Source organism: Microdochium trichocladiopsis, assembly GCF_020744255.1.
Source record: "Microdochium trichocladiopsis strain MPI-CAGE-CH-0230 chromosome Unknown B0I36scaffold_9, whole genome shotgun sequence".
Lineage (NCBI taxonomy): Eukaryota > Fungi > Ascomycota > Sordariomycetes > Xylariales > Microdochiaceae > Microdochium > Microdochium trichocladiopsis.
Genome location: NW_025763552.1, coordinates 1,850,904 through 1,870,301, shown reverse-complemented (window position 1 = coordinate 1,870,301; position 19,398 = coordinate 1,850,904). Strand labels below are relative to the sequence as shown.

At 55.5% G+C, this 19,398-nt stretch overlaps 7 protein-coding genes across 7 annotated transcripts; 4 read left to right on the top strand and 3 right to left on the bottom strand.

Moving 5' to 3' along the window:
* Positions 1-611: 611 nt before the first annotated feature.
* Positions 612-2,103, top strand: B0I36DRAFT_295695 (beta-lactamase-like protein). The gene is made up of 3 exons (XM_046151865.1): positions 612-1,077; positions 1,141-1,542; positions 1,616-2,103. The coding sequence occupies exons 1-3, from the start codon at positions 708-710 to the stop codon at positions 1,915-1,917; spliced, it is 1,074 nt and encodes a 357-aa protein (XP_046008504.1). The 5' UTR covers positions 612-707; the 3' UTR covers positions 1,918-2,103.
* On the bottom strand, positions 2,104-4,393 carry B0I36DRAFT_332291 (major facilitator superfamily domain-containing protein). Its single transcript, XM_046155089.1, has 3 exons — positions 4,006-4,393; positions 2,531-3,949; positions 2,104-2,466 (listed from the first exon to the last, which is right to left on the bottom strand). The coding sequence occupies exons 1-3, from the start codon at positions 4,207-4,209 to the stop codon at positions 2,449-2,451; spliced, it is 1,641 nt and encodes a 546-aa protein (XP_046008503.1). The 5' UTR covers positions 4,210-4,393; the 3' UTR covers positions 2,104-2,448.
* A 3,899-nt stretch (positions 4,394-8,292) lies between these two features.
* Positions 8,293-10,579, top strand: B0I36DRAFT_332285 (uncharacterized protein). Its single transcript, XM_046155088.1, has one exon. It carries the CDS (start codon positions 8,428-8,430, stop codon positions 10,162-10,164), a length of 1,737 nt encoding a protein of 578 aa, XP_046008502.1. The 5' UTR covers positions 8,293-8,427; the 3' UTR covers positions 10,165-10,579.
* Positions 10,580-10,609: 30 nt separating this feature from the next.
* On the bottom strand, positions 10,610-11,912 carry B0I36DRAFT_295688 (uncharacterized protein; the record flags this gene model as incomplete). The annotated part of the gene is made up of 5 exons (XM_046151864.1): positions 10,610-10,851; positions 10,902-11,013; positions 11,089-11,416; positions 11,476-11,619; positions 11,676-11,912. 5 exons carry the CDS (start codon positions 11,910-11,912, stop codon positions 10,650-10,652), a joined length of 1,023 nt encoding a protein of 340 aa, XP_046008501.1. The 3' UTR covers positions 10,610-10,649.
* A 418-nt stretch (positions 11,913-12,330) lies between these two features.
* On the top strand, positions 12,331-13,676 carry B0I36DRAFT_416864 (uncharacterized protein; the record flags this gene model as incomplete). Its single annotated transcript, XM_046162089.1, has 7 exons — positions 12,331-12,459; positions 12,512-12,666; positions 12,722-12,750; positions 12,810-13,001; positions 13,054-13,302; positions 13,360-13,471; positions 13,526-13,676. The coding sequence occupies 7 exons, from the start codon at positions 12,331-12,333 to the stop codon at positions 13,674-13,676; spliced, it is 1,017 nt and encodes a 338-aa protein (XP_046008500.1).
* A 287-nt stretch (positions 13,677-13,963) lies between these two features.
* B0I36DRAFT_376709 (permease for cytosine/purines, uracil, thiamine, allantoin-domain-containing protein) lies at positions 13,964-16,057 on the bottom strand (the record flags this gene model as incomplete). The annotated part of the gene is made up of 7 exons (XM_046160486.1): positions 13,964-14,469; positions 14,525-14,683; positions 14,736-14,943; positions 15,000-15,301; positions 15,360-15,573; positions 15,631-15,867; positions 15,920-16,057. 7 exons carry the CDS (start codon positions 16,055-16,057, stop codon positions 13,964-13,966), a joined length of 1,764 nt encoding a protein of 587 aa, XP_046008499.1.
* A 672-nt stretch (positions 16,058-16,729) lies between these two features.
* B0I36DRAFT_251181 (major facilitator superfamily domain-containing protein) lies at positions 16,730-18,792 on the top strand (the record flags this gene model as incomplete). The annotated part of the gene is made up of 9 exons (XM_046150595.1): positions 16,730-16,877; positions 16,938-17,061; positions 17,116-17,308; positions 17,370-17,790; positions 17,846-17,919; positions 17,979-18,134; positions 18,193-18,322; positions 18,384-18,485; positions 18,542-18,792. 9 exons carry the CDS (start codon positions 16,730-16,732, stop codon positions 18,790-18,792), a joined length of 1,599 nt encoding a protein of 532 aa, XP_046008498.1.
* Positions 18,793-19,398: the final 606 nt, after the last annotated feature.

Genomic DNA, 19,398 nt, shown 5'->3' with positions numbered 1-19,398 from the left:
AGGTGCACTAAAAATCAAAGTGAAAGTCCCCCTTGTGCGATCTGAGCTCGCCCTCTCGCCTCGTGACTTTTGATATACGACTCCAACCAGGAACGACTACGGCGAAACATCTCTCGCGTCCTCAAGACGACCATATAATTGTTTGGGAGCAAAGTACTGGTATTGAATTCTAGAGGCTTTACAAATGTCTAACATACTAAGAAGGCCGGCAGTTGACATGTCTTGGGCGTTATATCATTTCATAGCTTCCCTCTCCCACGAATGTGCTTCGGGCTGAAATCGCTGGGGAACAAGAAGCATGAGATCTTGTCATCGCACGCGTTGTTTAGCCTGAGGGCTCTCCAGGAATATGCCATATTCCTGAAGTGAGATGCACGTGCGATTGAGGAAAACCATGAGAGCTGATTATGATACGTTTCACCCAATCGATATCACGCTAGAGGTTGCATGTTGCCGGTCGAAAAGCCTACACGATGCTTGATCCCCACCAAGTAAGCCAACGGATGACTCAGGCCGAAGGTCTCATGGTTCAGGTGTGGGGGGCATTTTTCTACTGAACCAGGCAGTACCCGCAACCTTTCGGGCACTTTGTCGAGCTCTTCACGAGACTACCGGAGTTTGTGCTCAAGTTCTCTCTCTAACAAGCGTTGATTATTGCAACACATTTGCTACTACTGCTCGAAAATCACACCGTCACCACCACCACCATGTGCCCTATCCCACAGCCCGCATCTGGCGATGGCAACAACCCCGCGCCGCCGGCGCCGCCAAAGAAAGACCCCAGCGTCAGCTGCTTCACGTGCACGCGCCTCAACGCGACGACCTTTGTCATCATCGAGGAGGACAAGTGGTACGAGATCCCATACATCTACGTCAAGGTGTACCCGGAGCTGCTCGTGCTGGTGGACACGGGCTGCGGCGGCGGGGACGCGGCAAAGAACCCGGCCGCGGGCCTGACGTCGATCCGCGAGTACATCGAGACGGTCCCCGTCGCGGACAATGACGGCCGGCCGCTGAATGCCGGGTCGGAGAAGGAGTACCTGGTCATCTGCACGCACTGCCATTTTGACCACATTGGTACAGTCGCGTTCCTGTCTTCCTTTATTTGAGTGGCCGGCAGCTTTCTGATAAGAAGGATAGGCGGCATCGCGCAGTTCCCCGAGGCAGACGTCTGGGCGAGCGCCTATGACAAGGCGTTCCTCGCCAAAGACGTCCTGGCCACGACGTCGATATGTCGATTCTTCGACATGGAGACCCCACAGTACACGGTCACGCACTGGGCAGATGATGGGCAGCAGGTCGTGTCGTCGTTGTCGTCGTCGCTCGGTGGACAAGAGCTCGGCCTGTTCATCTATCACACGCCAGGGCACACACCGGACGAGATCGCCATCTGGGACCCCGCAGAGCGCGTGCTGTTTGTCGGCGACACCATGTACGAGAGCGTGCCGATTTGCTTTCCCCTCGAGGGCGACATAGCTTCCTATTTCGGCACGATTGATCGACTGAGGGAGTTGGTCAGGGCATGGAATGAGGACGAGGGTGGTAAGTTTCTGTGCCTGATTACCTTTCCTGGGAAGGGCAAATCTGACACACACGCTCACACAAACACACACAGAAAACGTTGGTGGGGAGACAAAGAGAAGGGTCACCATGGCTTGCGGACACGCCACACGAGACGCCGACGCCGAAAAGCTCATCGAGGACGTCGAGCTGTTCCTATGCCGCCTGCTCATCGGGGAGGTCAAGGGCAACGCCCTTGATGAACTGTTCCGCGAGCATGACTTGACTGCGTACAAGGAGACTGGCTGCAAGATCAACTTCCTCGCCCCCGAAAAGGTGTTTGACCAGTTCCGCAAGAACGAGCAGGGGATGAGGCACGTCCGTGAGCGGGTGGAGTCGAGAGCGATATCGCTCTGAGCAACGACATGGCGACACGGTCACTACATGGGGCTCTCATCGAGGACTTTATACGTGAGATGACGTGCTGCCATCTGTCAAGACAGACACCACAACCAGGACTTGCACACTTTCACACGGCTGCCCATAAAGCAATCGATACTCGATTCAGAAGATCAATCACGGACATGCGCTCGAAGCAACATGCACCGAGGCAAGCAAGTCCGCCGCAGAAAAACTTAGCATATGGCTGCTGGGCTCAGCAACACAGTGCTGGGGGATGATATCTATTAAGAGGCCCTGGAATGCAAAGGATGACAAATACCGCACAACCTGGAAGCCCAGCAGGCTTGATGCATTTGTGCTCTCGTCGTGGAAGACTTTTGCAGCGGATAATTGCCCGTGCAGCAAGAGATGTAGTAACGATAACGGGACAGTACAAGAGGCAGTCGCTACGAGACGCAAGAGGTTGCCGGACGTGGGCACGAGGGAACAGCCGTGTTTGGGAACCCCCTATAGTGCCGCCTCCACTAATGAAAGTTGATGAAAGGCTCAGTGGACCTTGGTTCTCTGTTGGACAACTTGGTGAGCCACAATCCACAACCAAGTCCCAGCAAAAGTAAAGTAAACTCACGATGATGAGGAGCGACGCCAGCACGGTCAGGGCACCCGCGGCGATCGACAAGATATATACACGGCCCATGGCCGATACAATGGCCTCGCCGATGAGCGCGCGCACGTCAGGGGAGAAGCTCTGGTAGTCCGGGCTGCTGTTGCCAGCCAGGATGCCATCGGGCCGGCCGGCGAAATCCGCGGGCAAGATGGGCGCGATGTACTGCTGGCCGAGGTTCTGGAACACGATGCCGGCGGCGGACACGAAGAAGACGATGCCGAGGCCCTGGGCGAGGCTGAGCACGCCAATGGCGTCGATGACGTCGGTCTCTGCAATGACGGCAGACGCGCAGCCAAACGCGCTCATGAGGAGACAGCCGCCGCCGAGGCCGAGGATGACGGTGTACCCGTAGATGGCCGGGTTGCTGGTGGCGAGGGTGACGATGGACATGAGGGCGCCGCCAACCACGGTAAGGATGCCGCCGACAAAGAACCAGGGGAAGATGTAGTTGACCTTTGTGGTAAGTGCGCCGCTGATGATGGAGAGGGCGACAACCATGAAAACCAGGGGCAGCAGGCGGACGGCCGCCTGCACGGCGGTCTCGCCACGAGCAAACTGGAAGTACAGGGGTAAATAATAGATGGGGATGTAGACTGCGGCAGGGCCCGCAAAAGTGGCGTACTGGAGGGCGCCGAGCTTCAAATTCTTGAGAAGGTGGGCCGGGTATTGGCGGTTCTCTGCGTCGATAAAGGGGTGGTAGATGTGGCTGAGGACCATTGCGACGATGAGAACTCCCGAGAAGACCCAGAGAATAATCTCGCTGGGCGAGTTCCAGGCGTAGACGGTGCCGCCAAACTGCATAGCCATGACGAACGAGATGCCCCAACCTACGAAGATGCTGAGACCCAGCCAGTCAAACTTGGCGAGCTTCTGCAGCGTGGTGAGCTTGGGCATGAAGTTGAGGCCCGGCAGGATGAAGAGCATGGAGGGAACGACGGCGGCGTAGAGGAAGAGGTTGATATAAAAGCCCCAGCGCCAGCCGACGTGGCTCTCAGCAAAGGCACCGCCAATGAGTGGGCCGAGGACAGTTCCGAGACCCCAGACGGGAGTGACGAGGGAAACGTAAAAGGGACGCTCCCTCGGGGTCGTGAGGACGCTGAGGTAGGTCAGGCCGCCAATATACATGCCGCAGCCGCCGACACCAGCAATGGCACGGCCGACAATGAGGGCGTTCATGGTGGGTGCGGCGCCGGATATGGCACTGCCGATCTCGAATAGTGTGACGTTGGCAAAGTACAGCCACTTGACGTTGAACATGGAGTACGCCTTGGCCCATGGGAGCTGGAGGGTGGCCGCAGGGAGGACAAAGGCGGAGCCGAGCCATGGAAACTTTTGAAACTCGCCTACCGACTGGATGATGTATGGCTGGATGTCGGCGACCTGGGGTGGGTTAGCAGGAGGATTTCGGCCTTGGGGAGGCGGGATTTGACACATACCACTGTCGTGTCGAGAGCAAAGAGGAATGTAGACGAGAGGATGGCAAAGATGGCGAGGGCCCACCTGACGCCCTTGATGTCGCGCTCGCCGATGACGGCGGCACCTTCGGTGTCGGGGCATTTCTCTTGCTCGAGGTTGTTGTCGAGGCCGCTGGCTGGGGCTATGGCCAAGTCGTGGCCCGGTGATGCTGGCTTATCGCTCATGGTTGCTAGTGATGAAGACTGCAGAAGGCTAGAGGGGCGGAGATATCATATTCTTACGGTCTGTCGTAGCCGTGTCTGGGATGGTTTCGAGGTCCTTGCCTCGCGGGCAAGGGAACACATATTTATGAGGTGCCCGCTAACGGCAGCTGCTTCGCGTCGCCGGACTGGGCGAGCTGAATAATTCGAGCTCCATTTGTCAGACAGCAGTCTCTATTGTTGACGCGGGACGGGCAGCATTTGTTGCAATGGCAGTCATTGCTCCCAGTGCCCCGGGTGGGTGGCCAATCAGCATACCCAGGGGCTCGGCGGTTTCGGCCCGGGTCTAAACCCCTTTGGGATTCGACGCCGATTGACGGGCCGGCCCTGGTTTGTTCAGCTCCGCCTCCTGCTCGATCGCTCTTGAGTCTTCATTACAGATGATCCGGTGGCTGACAAGGCCAACTTGGACTAAATCTCGATGCCCCCCCGACGACTTCCCCGAGCTCGACGCCCTCACCTTTGGCAATGGCATCCGCGCAGGGCGCGTGAGTGTTGTTGTCCTCTGGCGATTTGTCTCCCCTTTCTTTCTGCCTCCCTTGCTGACTTTGCTGCGTGATTGTGGACGCAAAATAGTTATTCTGCTCGTGGTGATTCGCCTCAGCCCCCTCCCTCTTTCTCTCCTGCCTTTCTTAACACTTCCATGTCCACCTTTTGTAGGTTCTCCATCCACCTGCACTCCAGGCCAACCTCGGACCCTCGCAGCGGCGTCCACCAGGGGCCTCTGTCGTTCTGGCATCTGGCAGATCGTGCTATGCAGGAGGAGCTTCAAGTAAGGCGACGGCAGAGAGGCGGAATGGACCTGAGGGCTCTTCCAAAGCCTGGAACCCGGGGAGGGCGCGACCAACATGACGCCCGGCTACAGGCTAAGGGAGGCTCCCAATAGGCGCACGGGTACCCGTGCGTATAATATTACACGGGTACCCGTGCAGATTCTGCTTACAGCTTAGCGTGTCTTAATTCCCGCCGACATCGCAATCCTGGATCCATATCCGGGGTGCACCCATATCAGCAGAAAAGGTCTGTCTTGACCTTCGCTGGTGATCTCAGGTGCTGTCAGCATACAATACTTTACGCGCTACAAAGCGCGCTGAGGTGCTTTCGTGTATTTCTTTTATTACCATTACTAGCCTCAGATTTGTCTCCCGATGGCAGCTACTAGTAGTACCCACCATTCATTTCCCGATGACAGTCTCCCTCCGGAAGGCACCTACGAGTCCCGAGATACCTTATTTAAAGCTATCAACGAGTGGGCGTACACAAGAGGCTACGCCTTTGTTACGAAAAGGTCAACAAAGGAAAAGACAGGCAGGCTCTCAGTCGTATATGCATGTGATCGATCATGTCGCGACTACGCCTCTGGAAGACCGCGCCAGCGAAAAACATCTACGCGAAGTACCAACTGTCCGTTCTCTGTACTAGCAAAAGAGTCACGAGACAGCGGCACATGGACAATACGACACCGACCCGACCCGCAGTTTGCCCAACACAACCACGAGCCAAGTTTACACCCATCCGCCCATCCTAAGCATCGCGCACTCGATACGGAAACGATCACTCGTCTATCTAGCCTCGCAAATGCTGGCGTCGCACCTAAGGAGATTCGAACGTACATACACCAAAACACGAGTTCGATTGCAACGCAGCAAGATATCTACAACCGAATCGCGGACAGTAGGCGCGAGATGTACGAAGGGCAGAGCACGATCAATGCCCTAGCTAACCGGCTTGACCATGAAGGTTTCTGGAGCCGTTTACAACTTGATTCGGAGAACCGCGTAAAGGCTGTGCTTTTCGCCCATCCAGAGTCGCTAAGCTATCTTCAAGCTTATCCGGATGTTTTAATCCTCGACTGTACCTACAAAACGAACAAATACGGAATGCCGCTCCTAGATATAATCGGAGTAGACGCTTCTCAACGATCCTTCTGTATCGCATTCGCATTTCTTAGTGGAGAAAGCGAGGAAGATTTCGTTTGGGCTCTAGAGCGCCTCCGGTCACTCTACGAAATTAGCAAATCCCGCCTACCTTCAGTTATTCTTACCGATCGATGTCTTGCTTGTATCAACGCAATCGCAGTATGCTTTCCTTCTGCTGCTTCATTGCTATGCCTTTGGCATGCGAACAAAGCCGTCCTTCGATACTGTCAGCCTTCATTCGCTATCCAGCTACAACTCCAGGACTCCGAAGCCGACAAATCTGCGAGACTGAAAGAGTGGCATGACTTTTACCAGCACTGGCACCAAATTATTCGTTCTCCCACCGAGGCAATATTCGACATCCGTATGTCGACATTTGAACAACGCTATATTACAACGCATGTACGGGACGTGGCCTACATTAAAGAGACATGGCTTGACCTGTATAAGGAAAAGCTTGTAAAGGCCTGGGTTGACAGCTACCCTCATTTCGGTAATGTTGTTACTTCGCGCGTCGAAGGTGTCCATGCGCTTCTTAAAAGTCATCTGAAAACGTCGACACTCGATTTGTTTGAGGCCTGGAGGGCTATTAAGCATGCGCTAATAAACCAACTTGGGGAGCTGAGGTCCAACCAGGCAAAACAGCAGATTCGGTCTCCGATCGAACTTTCCGGTCCACTTTATGGTGTAGTACGGGGTTGGGTATCACACGAGGCTCTTCGAAAGGTTGAAGAGCAGCGGAAGCTTCTCCAGACGAGCAGTCCGCTACAACGCTGTACAGGCATATTCTCTCGGTCGCAAGGCCTACCATGCGTTCACAAACTTGAGGCTTTGTTGTCCGAAGGAAAAGCCCTTTGCCTAGGAGACTTCCATTCGCATTGGCACCTAATCCGGAGCGGCGCGAAACCTTTTCTCCAAGAGCCTCGCCAACGTATTGATATGACTAGTACCAACACTTCTTTACCGCGATCAAGTAACCGAAGGGAGCCTAGCGGCTTTGAAGCTGTTGAAGTCGCGGCTAAGCGAAAGGGACCTTCAACCTGTACTAGATGTCACCGTCTAGGTCATTCAAGGACGTCTCGATTATGCCCCCTAAAGTACGCAGAGCTACAACTTCGAGTAGAGGCGGCATCGCAACAGCTACGAATAACACCAGAGCCGCCGGCCGACACGTCGATACCTGAAGCTACGATTGAATTATCGACGTGCAGACCTCAACATGAGTCGCCAATTCCCGAACTTCTTAATAACTCGTCGGCCCAAGAAGGGATTACGGAACAGATCTTAGAAGAGATCGAAGCTCGGCTCTCAGAAAACGACCAGCCCTTACGACGAGCTAAAGAACCCGTCTCAGAGTACGCCGAAGAACACCAGCAAGCTCCGGAGCAGCCTTTAAAATACAGTGACCCAAAAGCGATTTACCAAAGATACGTCGCTACGCGAGAGATCTGGAAGAAGTCCCTACTCCCGGGTACCTATGCGAGCAACCAGATGTACCGGCAGGCAATGGGTTTACCATTACGGTATAGTAAAGCGCAGTACGATTGGTGCTTAGACCATAAGCAAATGACGAGGCGTTGCTTAACGCGAGAGGGTGAACGGGCCTGGACAAGGGAAGAAATGATGGCATATTTGGACTGGGATCGGTCTGAGACGGAGCGAATCGATGTTCAGGTTGCCCAGGAGTCGACAAGCGGTCTAGCTAATCGAAGAGGTATGGGTGATGTGTGGAGGAGGGCGGCACAGGACTGTGAGGAGCAGCAAGTTCTTCACCGGGATGATGATGAGTGTATTATAGTTAAAGGTTAAGTCAAATACGTTATACGTGTAAGGCAACGCACATACTGTGATCGGAGGTCAAACAGCACCTGAGGTCACTAGCGAAGGTCAAGACAGACCTTTTCTGCTGATATGGGTGCACCCCGGATATGGATCCAGGATTGCGATGTCGGCGGGAATTAAGACACGCTAAGCTGTAAGCAGAATCTGCACGGGTACCCGTGTAATATTATACGCACGGGTACCCGTGCGCCTATTGGGAGCCGCTAAGGGAGGCCTGCTTATGTCAGCCAATGTAGTATTCCAGGACCTCAACGCCAGATTTGACTTGCTCTGCCAAAACACTTCCACTATCATCAAGCACCGTTTCTCAATACACCCAAAACCCGATGCGCACCCGGCCAAGCAAAGCAAGCCACCACCACTACCACCCCTAGCAGTAGCCCATCATGACCCTGACGGGACGCCACAAGGCGTGCAACCAATGTGTGGGTTCCTGTTCCGTCCCCTCGCACGTACGCTGCGGCAGCTGCTGCCAATCCTGCTGACAAATGCACGCCCACGGCCGCAGCGCGACAGGAAGATCAAGTGTGACGGCGCCCAGCCAGTGTGCCGCGGCTGCGCCCGCAACGGCCACAAGTGCTGCTATGCGCCCCCGGCCCAGCGCTACAGCAAGGCAGACCTTGCCATGATGCTCGAGGGCATCAACCAGCGCCTCCTCCAGGCAGAGGCGAGCACCACCACCGCCATGTCGTCAGAGCTCGCCTTCCACCACCTTGGCAGCTCGGTCCATCTGCCAATGACGAATGCCGACTTGTCCATGATGCTCGACGGCACCAGTGCTGCTGCCGCAACACCTGACTTCGGCTTCGGATTTGGCAGCTCGTATCAGCCAGCAACGACAACAACAACAACAACAACAGGCAGCGGAGCCTCCGCCTCCGCCGTCATGCACGGCTGGAACGCCAGTAGCCACGCCGAGGCTCCCGCTCAGCCTGCCAGCTTTGCCCTGCCCCCCGTCGTCCTCGAGAACGGCCAACAGCCCGTACCGCTCTTTGGCCGAGACATGTTGCCTTTTCAGCTCGACACCGGTGCCGGCGCCGGCAGCTCCATGTCCATGTCCCCAAGTCAAGCGGGCTCGGGTGCATCAGAAAGCGCCGCCTCACCCTTCCATCACCACTCCGCGTGTCCAACTTGGTCCGGCAAGCGGCGGCGCATCAGCACAGGACAGGAAGGCTGGTGGCCATGCGGAAATGACAAGCCCTACCGGCAGCCGTCACCTGATAACAATAGCTTCAACAACAACGACAACATAAGGACGCCCGACTCAAGGCCAGATCCAGCTGCATCGAACCCACAGCCCGAAGACAGCAGACCACCGACACCGGCCAGCAGAACCAGAAGCCACTACAGCGCAGACGCGCCACCGGCGGGCTCTACCCAGTGTGCAGAATCCGCCTGCCCACCACCCACGAGTCCGGCCGATTGTCCGGCCGCCAGTCCAGCCTTGAACCCTTGTGACAGCTCCATGCGCCGCCAGATTGGCAACGGGGCCTCGTTCCAGGGGCTGCCCGTGCTGACGGGCCCCGACCAGTACGACCGCTGGGTCAGGGCCGTCCGGGCGGCAGCGCGCAAGGAGGGGGTGTGGGACATGATGACGGGCGAGTGCGAGCGGCCAAGCACGCCTCGGCCGGACGCATCGCCGGAGTCTTGGCGGCGGCACAATGACGACATGACGTACTGGCTCAGCAAGAGGGAGCTCGCCCTCGGGGCTATCGAGGGCAGCCTCTCTGAGGAGTTGCAGGCGCGCATCGAGGGGATCGAGTGCACGCGGGAAGCATGGCTCACGCTGGAGCGCGAGTGCAAAAGGCCCAAGCAGCAGGCGCTCCTCGAAGTCATCCGGGAGCTCAAGGGACTGTCTGCGGAGACGCACGAGGGGCTAGGTGGTGGTGGTGGTGGCGTCGCGCAGCTTGTTGAACGTATCACCAAGCTTCGTGCTGAGATGGCGTGCATTACGACGCCGCTGCTGCAGCAGCTGCCAGAGTGGTACTTTGCCCTCCACTTCCTGGTCTGCTTGCCTACAACCTATGAAGGGCTGGTCTCGTCCATAACGTCGTCTGGTCCCTTGGCGGTCGATTTTGGCTCCGAGGGGAGTCTTGCGCGGGTTGTCAAGCTTGCCCAGGCCGAGGAGAGACGGTTGCTCATAGCGACAAGACGGTGATCATGAGCGTTCCATATAAAGCCCGCAGCACATGATGCGATGGTGCTGCGGAATGGTGCCTTCATTGTGTGTGTGTGTGAGCTTGGTGTGCTTATTTGTACAACGTTTGTCCGTTCTTAATCTCATCTAAGAAGAGATGGGCTGCAGCCGCGACGGTGGATCTGAATGCAGGGAATTATCTGAGACCCATTCCCACCTGATGTCAGATCAATCCATTTTCTTCCAGCGGCTCCCTGACAACTTGGAGTATAGCTAGGTTGGTATCTGTTCACGGTATCCGATGTAGACATACATGTTACGCAGAATGCAGAGGACGTCCTGTCCCAGCACCTAGTAAGGTCGCCTGCGCAGTTTCGAGGCATCACGTTTCACATTGCATACGCTTATATAATGAACTATGCGCTGACAAGTAGAGAGGTCTCTTGGTTTCTGATACTCGTCCACAACTACATCCATCCCATGATTGTCGCAATCTTCATCCCAAATCATGCGGATGCATCCGCTGTAGGATGCAGTTGGTCAGTTGCACCAACCTTGTCGTAGGGGTAATGCTCTCGCCAGTGAGCGGCAATCTCTCGTCGCGTGCAGACCCAGGCGTCGGGCTTTGTGGCGACATACGCCATGAACCGCTTCAACGCCATGGTGCGACCCGGCTTGCAAACGAAGCGGTTGTGCATGGCGATGGTCCTGTTGAAAAGTCAGTATCTGAATCCGGATATCTGAATGGATCAACATACATCATCTTTGGCGATCCCGCTTGCCCCTCCTCGTAGAGCTGGTCAAACTCGGACTTGAGCAAATCGAACCAGTCGTCCGGTTTTGACACGCCGGCACCTTGCGACACAAAGACTGGGCGGGGCTCGTCAGCAAATGCAAATCAAATCGCGAGAGGAACAAAGAGACCGCGCTAAAAGAAATTCATACATCTATGGTCATTGGTGCAAAGCGAGTACGGAATCATAAGCATCCCTTTGTCCTCGCCGCCGTGCACCGCAGCATAAGGGTCCTGCACCCAGTATGGCACATCCGCAGCGTACGTGTCTGAGCAGTAGAGCAAGGGGACTTGCCGCTCGCGGTGCACCTCGGCGCGCGCGAGCTTGGTGTGGTTTGGCACGCCGCCTCCGAACCAGCCAGTGGGCACGTCAGTCAAGCCGGTCGTGGCTTGCAGCCGGTCGAAAGACTTATGGACATGAGCTTTCGCCTCAGCGAGGTTGGTGCCATGGATGCGCCATCTGTTGCCGTGACATGCGATCTGTGTGCTAGGCGTTAGTAAGCTGCGACAATAGCTGCCTTGAGCAACGGTGGACCTACCTCGTGTCCCTCGTCTGCGAGCAGTTTCGCGTACGTCGGGGTTACCTCGAAAGCCCGCGCGCAGGTCCAGGTCGTCCATTTCCATCCGTATTGTCGGAACAGCTTGATAAGACGCGGCAGGCCTTGACGGATGCCCCATTCAAACTGGAACAGTGAGTATTACTTGTTGGACATATATATAGTAAGGCGCAGTCACTCACCATGTCTTCTACAACACCGTCCCTTTGACCACCGTGGATGGCGGGCCTGTCATAGTGTAACTCATGGAGGGAGTCGCAGCTCTGGTCATCGCCGTTCCACGGTGTGTGCTCAGCGCCTTCTTCGTAGTTGAGCACGAATGAGACTGCGATTACTTTGTTGCCGGGCCACAGCACTTTGGGTGAATCGCCGCCGTAGCCGACGTAGTCACGAGGGGGGAGCCAGGCGTCAGTGGGCATTCTGTCAGAGTTGTATGATGATTTTAGTGGCCGTGCAGCACTCTGTTGTATGCAGCTTTGAAGGACGTGGCCGGCCAGCCATTATTCTACTGCTTCCTCCCGGCAACAACGACGATCGCCGGCGGGCGAGGTTGTCAAAGGCGCTTATCTGGATCTCCCGCGATCCCCCGTCGGGGAATAGAGTGTGGCGGGGCTACCCCGATCCTTATCACGGAATCGGCTCGGCGGCGTCCGAAGCCGTACCCGCTGTGCCACAAGGCCCTTATCGGCCGCCGATCCGGCTTGCTGTCTGCCGGGCCCTTCTCCGCCGCGGGGGAGCCTCCATTCGAAATCATATCTGCTTATATGTTCAACGCAGGCTGAAGTGACCGGCTGCGTGGACTGTTTCTCGAATCACGCTTGACACAATTGACCCACCATGGACAAATACGCCGAAGAATGGGCGGAGAGGGAATTTGTGGGATATGGCATGGAGATGCCCAACCCGGAATGGCCTAACGATGCCAAGGTCTGCGTCAGTTTTCTGGTGCAATACTACATGGGAGCGGTAAGAGGCTTAAGTCTATACCAAGACACGGCAGTAGCTAATTCGTTGGCAGGAGCCGTCGTTCCTGAACGGCGACGATGTGACTTGCACGGAGCTGATGGAAATACCGAGAGAGAGATTCTACAAAGGGCGCTATGAAAGTGCTGAGCAGATGATCGAGTACGGCGGGAGAGAGGGAGTACCTCGGCTGCTCAACATCTTCAAAAAGTAATGCCTTACGCGAAAGCCGTGCTTCCTTTCCATCATACTGACGACGATACAGGCACAACGTCCCTGTGACCTGGAACCTCTGTACGCACCAGCTCCCAGGATTATGGTGGATTTGCGCGCCGCTTGCTAATAAGACTCAGACACTCGCGCAATCGAGCGAAATCCGTTCTGGGTCAAGCCGATTCTCGATTCGGGTGCAGAGATCAGTCTTGGCGGCTACCGGTACCAGGACAATCTCCACGACAACATCAGCGCCGAGACTCAGGAGGCAGAGATAGACAAGAGTCTTGACATCCTGCAGAAAGCTACTGGAAATGATAGTGGCCCTCAAGGTGAGATCTCATTTCCATGACCCAGTCAGATCAGTTTCTGATTATGAGGCAGGCTGGTTTGTCGAGAGGAGAACTGGTTTGTCGACCAAGCTGTATGCCCGCGCGCACGAGTCTCGCGGCATCCCCCTGGTCTACTCCTCAGACTCTTGCCAGGACGACTTGCCGTACTGGACCAGGTCTCCCGTCGCAGCGGACAAGGGTTTACTGATGGTACCCTTCTCGTACGACACGAGCGATATGCGCTTCAACATGCGGGGTTCCGGCTGGGCTTGCCCGTCAGACTGGGCAACCTATCTTGTAGGTGCAAATTTGCGAGAAGTGCCTAGCGTGTACTGATAGGTACTGCAACTCCAGAAAGACACCTTCGACTGCTTCTATGAAGAGGCCGAGGCTGGAGAGCCCAAGATGATGACAATTGTGCTCCACCCTCACGTGTGCGGACGGCCAAACCGTGCAATTCAACTAGAGAAGTGAGTCTCCCCGTGGTCCTCACATAACGAGAGATTGGACTGACAAACTGGTAGCTTTATCAAATACGCACAAGCCAAGGGGGCATGGTTTGCGACAAGGGCCGACATTGCAAAACACTGGCAGGAAAAGTTCCCATACGATCCTGCTACAGCTTTTGGACAGACTCCTGTTCCCGAATGCGGTCAAATCTCCATTCCAGTTTAGAATCAGTCAATACGAGAAATTCCTCACGGTACACATCTTGTCTGACTTGTTTGTGCTTGTGTTTGTGTCAATCTCCATACACGCGACACAACCATGACGAGTTGCCCATCTTGTCGCACGCAGGGCAGACTTCAAATTACATCGTTCCATGACAGATCGCATGAATCACACGAGATATTGCTTGGTCAGAATCAACAGTGCTGATGCATCAACAAACTGTGCTCGTTTAACTCTCCCAAACTATCTGTTGTCCCAAGTAACTTTCGATCCATCGCACTATTGTGGATCTACATCAGCTCGACCTTGGAGACATTCTTCTCTCCGCTGTGTTGGCTATCCGCCGAAGTCGAAGGCTGGGCCCCCTCCTCCGTCACAGCCATTGTTGTCATAGCCCGCTCCTCCTCGTCGCCCTCGTCGGCCAACTGCTCCCATTCCAAGGTCTTGTCCGCTTGAGCCTCGGGCCCCTTCTCAGGCCAGATCAGACACGCAACATAGTACATTGCCGCAGCGCAGAACCAGGTAAACGTGAACGAGATGTAGAAGAAGTTGTACGCCGTGCCCGTCAGGCCGAGCCTGTCAGGCGCAATCTGCGCCGCGAACGACGGCAGGCAGGGGAGCAGAGCAAGGATGACTACGGCGATTCCGCGCAGGTTAAAACCGCGAGTGTACCAGTAGCGCGAGGACGAGTTTCCCTGGTAGAGGTCGCTCATGCGCAGGTTGCCGCGCTTGATAAGGTAGTAGTCGACCGTCATGCAGGCCGCGATAGGGGCGAGCCAGTAGCCGTAGCCACTCACTTTTGAAATTGGTTAGACGTGTTTCCTGGTGCATGGATGTACTTGGGTACTTACAGAAGGTCAAGAAAGCCTGGGCAGAGTTGAGCAGTTTCCAAGGCACGATGGTGATGCCAAGAACAGTACAGAGGACCTGACCACGGCGAATTGTCATCCATCGCGGGAATATCGCGCTGAGGTCGGAGCCGAAGGGCAGGGAGTTGGTGGCGAGGTTGACTGCGGAAATGTCAGCATGGTACTCAATCGCTCGACAGGGCGATGTACCCACCAGCGAGATAGGCCAATGCCGTGGCGACGGCGCAAAGGAAGATGCCGAATCGAGCACCGTGGTTGTCGGGATACTGCTCGAGCATGTACTTCAGCACATCCCACATGTTCCAGTATGCCGTGCCGGTCAACTTCTTCGCCGCGGCAGCAACGAGGATACCGTACAAGCAGGGGAGGGCAGATGCGATGGGATAGCCAATGAGTGTCGTCTGTCAAAGTCAGCCCGGCAACTGGAATGGGAGGGATCTCAGACATCAGGACTTACCCAAATGGCGTCACTTGGCTTTTTGGCATATCTCGTCATGTCACCCTGGTTGACCGCAAGCGACGATGCCGCGCCGAGACCAGTATTGAATGCACGCAGCACAAGCCAGACGTGGGCGGACCCCGTGACGGGCTCCGAGTTGGCGAGAGTAGTCCACGACACCCCCTGGGCTCTGACGAGGTACCAGATGAGGATCGCGTGCATTGCGGCGAAGACAAAGATTGATTTGCCCACATAGAACCAGTGCAGGTCTCGCGAATGCACGAAGGAAATGGCGATGAAGACGATCATGAAGATAAAGACTAGGCGAGGTCAGACAAGGCGGGGTCTCGAGTAAACGCATTAAGAAGGGCAACGTACATGAGAGCAGATCGGGAGCAGAGATACCAGCCGATGCCGGCAACACGTTCGGTATGGCGGTGTACTGTGGCCAGATGGCTGTGAGGGCGACGGTAATGCACCGGCCTCCGTAATAAGAGTTTGTGCCGTTCCAGATGATGCACACGATGGCACGCATGGCGATGACCATGTAGGACCCCCACATGCCAAAGACGGAGCGCGAGAAGACCGGGAACTGGCCATGGTTAGCGACTAGGAGTTCACATCAAGGGCCTTGCTGTCTGTAACCTACCCCAATATGGTAGCGCGATGATGCTCGGCCATTGAGAACAATGAACCCGGTGATGAGGATGTGGGAGGTTGCCAAGCACAAGTATGCGCTCAGGGGCTCGAGGCCGACCGAGATTAGGCTTGAGCCGGCAACCCAGGCACCAGCACCAGCGGCATGAGCGGTCCAAAAGGCCAGGAAAGTCCACTGATTCCATTTGCGATCCTCTGGGGGCGAAGGTGCGAGATCGCGATTTGTCCACTACCTCGGTCAGATGGAAGTCGTGCGAGCTGACAGCAAAGGAAGCACTTACCCGGCGGTTTTCCTTATTGTCTTCGTCACCTGGCATCAACGGAGCCTCGAGGTACTTCACCATGGCCTGGGATGACGTAAAGGCCTGCTTGATGGCAGCACCTTTCGCCCCCATCTTTTCTGTCAGCTTGCCAGCCATCTCGAACTGCAGGTGGTGCTGAAGCTGATGGCCAAGGCACCCGTGTGCGTGGAGGGGGGCAACAGGCCACTATATGCATAGAGTAGATTAAGCACGGATTGCCTTCTTGATAAGCATAGAGTACCGCACTTGCTAACGCTGTGGCTATCCCTGCTAAATTCCCTATCTGAGACCAACTCGCGCTGCCAAATGCGCATGCCTGACTTTGTTGGCGGGCTAATTAGCACGAAGCCCCAAGAGAACAAGCCCCCTGGCAGCGCGCTGGTAGGGCTCCATGATAGGGAGACACACTGCTGACTCGGCCTTGCAGGCTCGGATTCCATCTGCCATGAGCCGTCACCGAGGGCCGCCAGATTGACAATCGCCGGAGCACATCGACAGTGGGGAATCGCCGGGGATCAAAGGCGTGGCGTTGTGCCAGGATGGCATCGGAGCCTCCGACGGCGCGGCCCGGGACCAGACCAGGGGCTGGTCGGAAATCGGCTCCACACCGCGCAATTGCGAAGCTTTTCGGTGCCGCAGAATCTTCACGATGGCGGCCACCGCATGCAGCACAAAGGACAAGCCAGCCTAGGCAAAAGGCAGGACTCTGGATGTGTACGACTTTGGCAGGGAAGATCCAGAACCGTTTACAGCCAGTCGTCATTAGCCATGTCAACCGACAGCAGCCTCATGAGCAGCGAGCATAGTCCCCAGCGCGAGCCGCCCAAAGATGAGCCTGGACATCACAATGACCACTCGAAAGTCGACGAAAACTGTCTTCAGGACCAGTCAAGCCGAATGCCGCTCAGAAAAGTTCTGATTGTATATTTCGGAATAGGTCAGTGTTTCAAAGGGGAAAGGTCGTGAATGCTAAGTCGATATTCTGACAATTATCCAGGGTTGGCACTTGTGATTGCCTTTATGGACCAGAGCGCAGTCTCGACTGCAACACCAGTCATTGCTAACGACTTGAATGCGTCCAATACGATATCATGGGTTGGCACAGCTTTCTTTGTTGGCAAGTAAGTGCTAGCATGCCACGTTGGAGGGAGATCTCAAGCTCACACACTGCCCAGCTGCGCCTTTCAGCTTGTCTACGGCCGCATCTCGGACATCTTTGGCCGCAAGAACGTCCTGCAAGCAGCCATATTGCTACTTACTGTCGGGAACATCCTCTGCTCGGTTGCGCAAACGCCCATACAGCTGTATGCTTTCCGGGCAGTTTCCGGGATAGGCGGCGGCGGCATTACAAACATTGCCATGGTCATTGTAAGTTAATTTCGGAACAAACGCTCCCAATCCACTTCTAGAGCAACATTGACAACCACAGGTCTCCGATATTGTCCCTCTCAAAGAGCGCGGCAAGTATCAAGGCTTCATCTCTGCGGCATGCTCACTTGGTAGCGCAATCGGGCCATTCGTTGGAGGAGGGCTGGCATCTGCCGGCCAATGGCGTTGGCTATTCCGAGTGATTGCCATATCGGCAGTAGTCACAGCCTTCGCTATACATTGGATTGTGCCGCTGAAGCCGGTGCATGGCAAGATGTTGCCCAAGATCAAGATGATAGACTACCTGGGCATTCTTCTGTCATCTTCAGCCACGATCTTCCTGCTAGTGCCGATCTCAGGTGGCGGATCAACATTCGCATGGAGCAGCCCCTTGACGATAATTCTGTTAGTTCTGGGGGTCGGGTGTCTGGCAAGCTTCGTGGCCGTCGAAGCGTGGTTAGCAAAGATCCCAATCTTGCCGAGTAGGTCCTTACAAGCGCAACACAGAGCCAAGCCAAGCACTAACATGGTCTGCAGTGCGGCTCTTCAGGATGTGGACGCCAACTGTGGTCATGGCCCTGTCCTTTTTGCTTGGCATGGTCTATTTCGGGGTAAGTATGAACTGGTCGGCGTCGTGGCTTCGTTTGGTCAACTGACTCTATCAAAATAGAACATGTACTATGTCCCAATCTACCTGCAGTATGTCAAGGGCTACTCTGCTCTTGTGGCGGGCGCCCTCATGCTTGCCTTCACATTTCCTCAAGCGATTTGGGGCGTTGTTGCTGGGTTCTACGTGTCCAAGACAAATCACTACAAGCACATAATCGTAAGCACTGCGAGGTTCCGGTTTGTATACGAAACCTGGACTCAACTGACAATACCAGACTGTCGGCGCGATCCTCTGGACGCTCGGCGCGGGCCTACAGATCTACTGGTCCACGGATAGCTCTCTCGGCGAAATCATTGGGTTCTTAGAGATCAGCGCTGTCGGCGTCGGCTTCAACTTGCAGACCAGTAAGTGCATAGAGCGAACGTGACGCGACGTTTGGCTTACGGCTGACAAACATGCCTACAGCCCTTGTCGCTGCCCTGGCAACGACCAAGAACGAAGATAGAGCCGTCGTTACCGGCGGTCGCAATTATGCCCGAACCATGGGTGCTGGATTTGGACTGGCCGGTATGATCTCAAGAAGTATTTTGAAGGCAATACCATCACTGACAAAGTTATATCAGCGGCCAACGCTATTTACCAGCAGGATGTTTCACGCCAGCTCGCCGCCATCACCGCACTCACATCAGAGCAGCAGAGCGAGCTCTCTGTCTCGGCCCTAGGTGACCTCGATGCTCTCCCAGCGGACCTGCAACATCTCGTACGAGGCGCATACGCGCACGGGCTCCGTATGGTGTTCATCGCGTTCACAGCAATGTCAGCGGCGTGCATGCTTGTGGGCTTGCTGATCAAGGTAAGCACGTCCAGGTCGTAGCCGTATTTGAAGTCTACTAAAACAAATCGCTCTGCGCAGGAAGTCAAGTTCCAGCAGGATTCGCCAGAGTTGCAGGCCGAGAAAGAGGCCAATAGAACGTCGAAGATCAAAGCATAGTTCGGAACATGTAGAGCTAATCGGAACTCGCATTCTCTTTCCGATCGTGATTACGACACGCCACTTCTCGGGGTAATGCGCGCAATCTCTCACGGATCGGTCGAGCCTAGCCGACCGGAGACCTCAAGAGTGCGTGACTGCGCCGCAGGCTCATCTGCAGCAAGGCGATATCATTTAGTCGTGAATAGAGATCAGCGTTGATGATAAGCTTCCCGATGGCGGGTGGCGGATGAGCAGAATGCTACGGTGACCCACACACATTCCGTCGGAAACTGATAACGGTTTATTGGATCGGACCACTCCGACGGGCTAGACACGTTGGAGTCGGACACTGTGGGCCCGCAGCCAAAGAGGCACATTGGAGAGTTGATTGTTGGCCGTTGCTGCAATGCCTGTGAAGTCGAGTATCGTTGCGACTGTACCGAGGACAACGCACAATAGCATATTGCTCGCCGTGGCAGACAGTTGTGTGCAAGCCAGCTTGCCAGA

What these genes read in the sequence shown, in the direction of transcription:
- B0I36DRAFT_295695 (XM_046151865.1), top strand. Translation starts at nt 708, where the DNA reads ATGTGCCCTATCCCACAGCCCGCATCTGGCGATGGCAACAACCCCGCG. An exon ending in CTGCCATTTTGACCACATTG is followed by an intron (nt 1,078 to 1,140) that starts GTACAGTCGCGT and finishes TAAGAAGGATAG; the next exon opens with GCGGCATCGCGCAGTTCCCC. An exon ending in ATGGAATGAGGACGAGGGTG is followed by an intron (nt 1,543 to 1,615) that starts GTAAGTTTCTGT and finishes AAACACACACAG; the next exon opens with AAAACGTTGGTGGGGAGACA.
- B0I36DRAFT_332291 (XM_046155089.1), bottom strand. Translation starts at nt 4,209, where the DNA reads ATGAGCGATAAGCCAGCATCACCGGGCCACGACTTGGCCATAGCCCCA. An exon ending in TTGCTCTCGACACGACAGTG is followed by an intron (nt 3,950 to 4,005) that starts GTATGTGTCAAA and finishes AACCCACCCCAG; the next exon opens with GTCGCCGACATCCAGCCATA.
- B0I36DRAFT_332285 (XM_046155088.1), top strand. Translation starts at nt 8,428, where the DNA reads ATGTGTGGGTTCCTGTTCCGTCCCCTCGCACGTACGCTGCGGCAGCTG.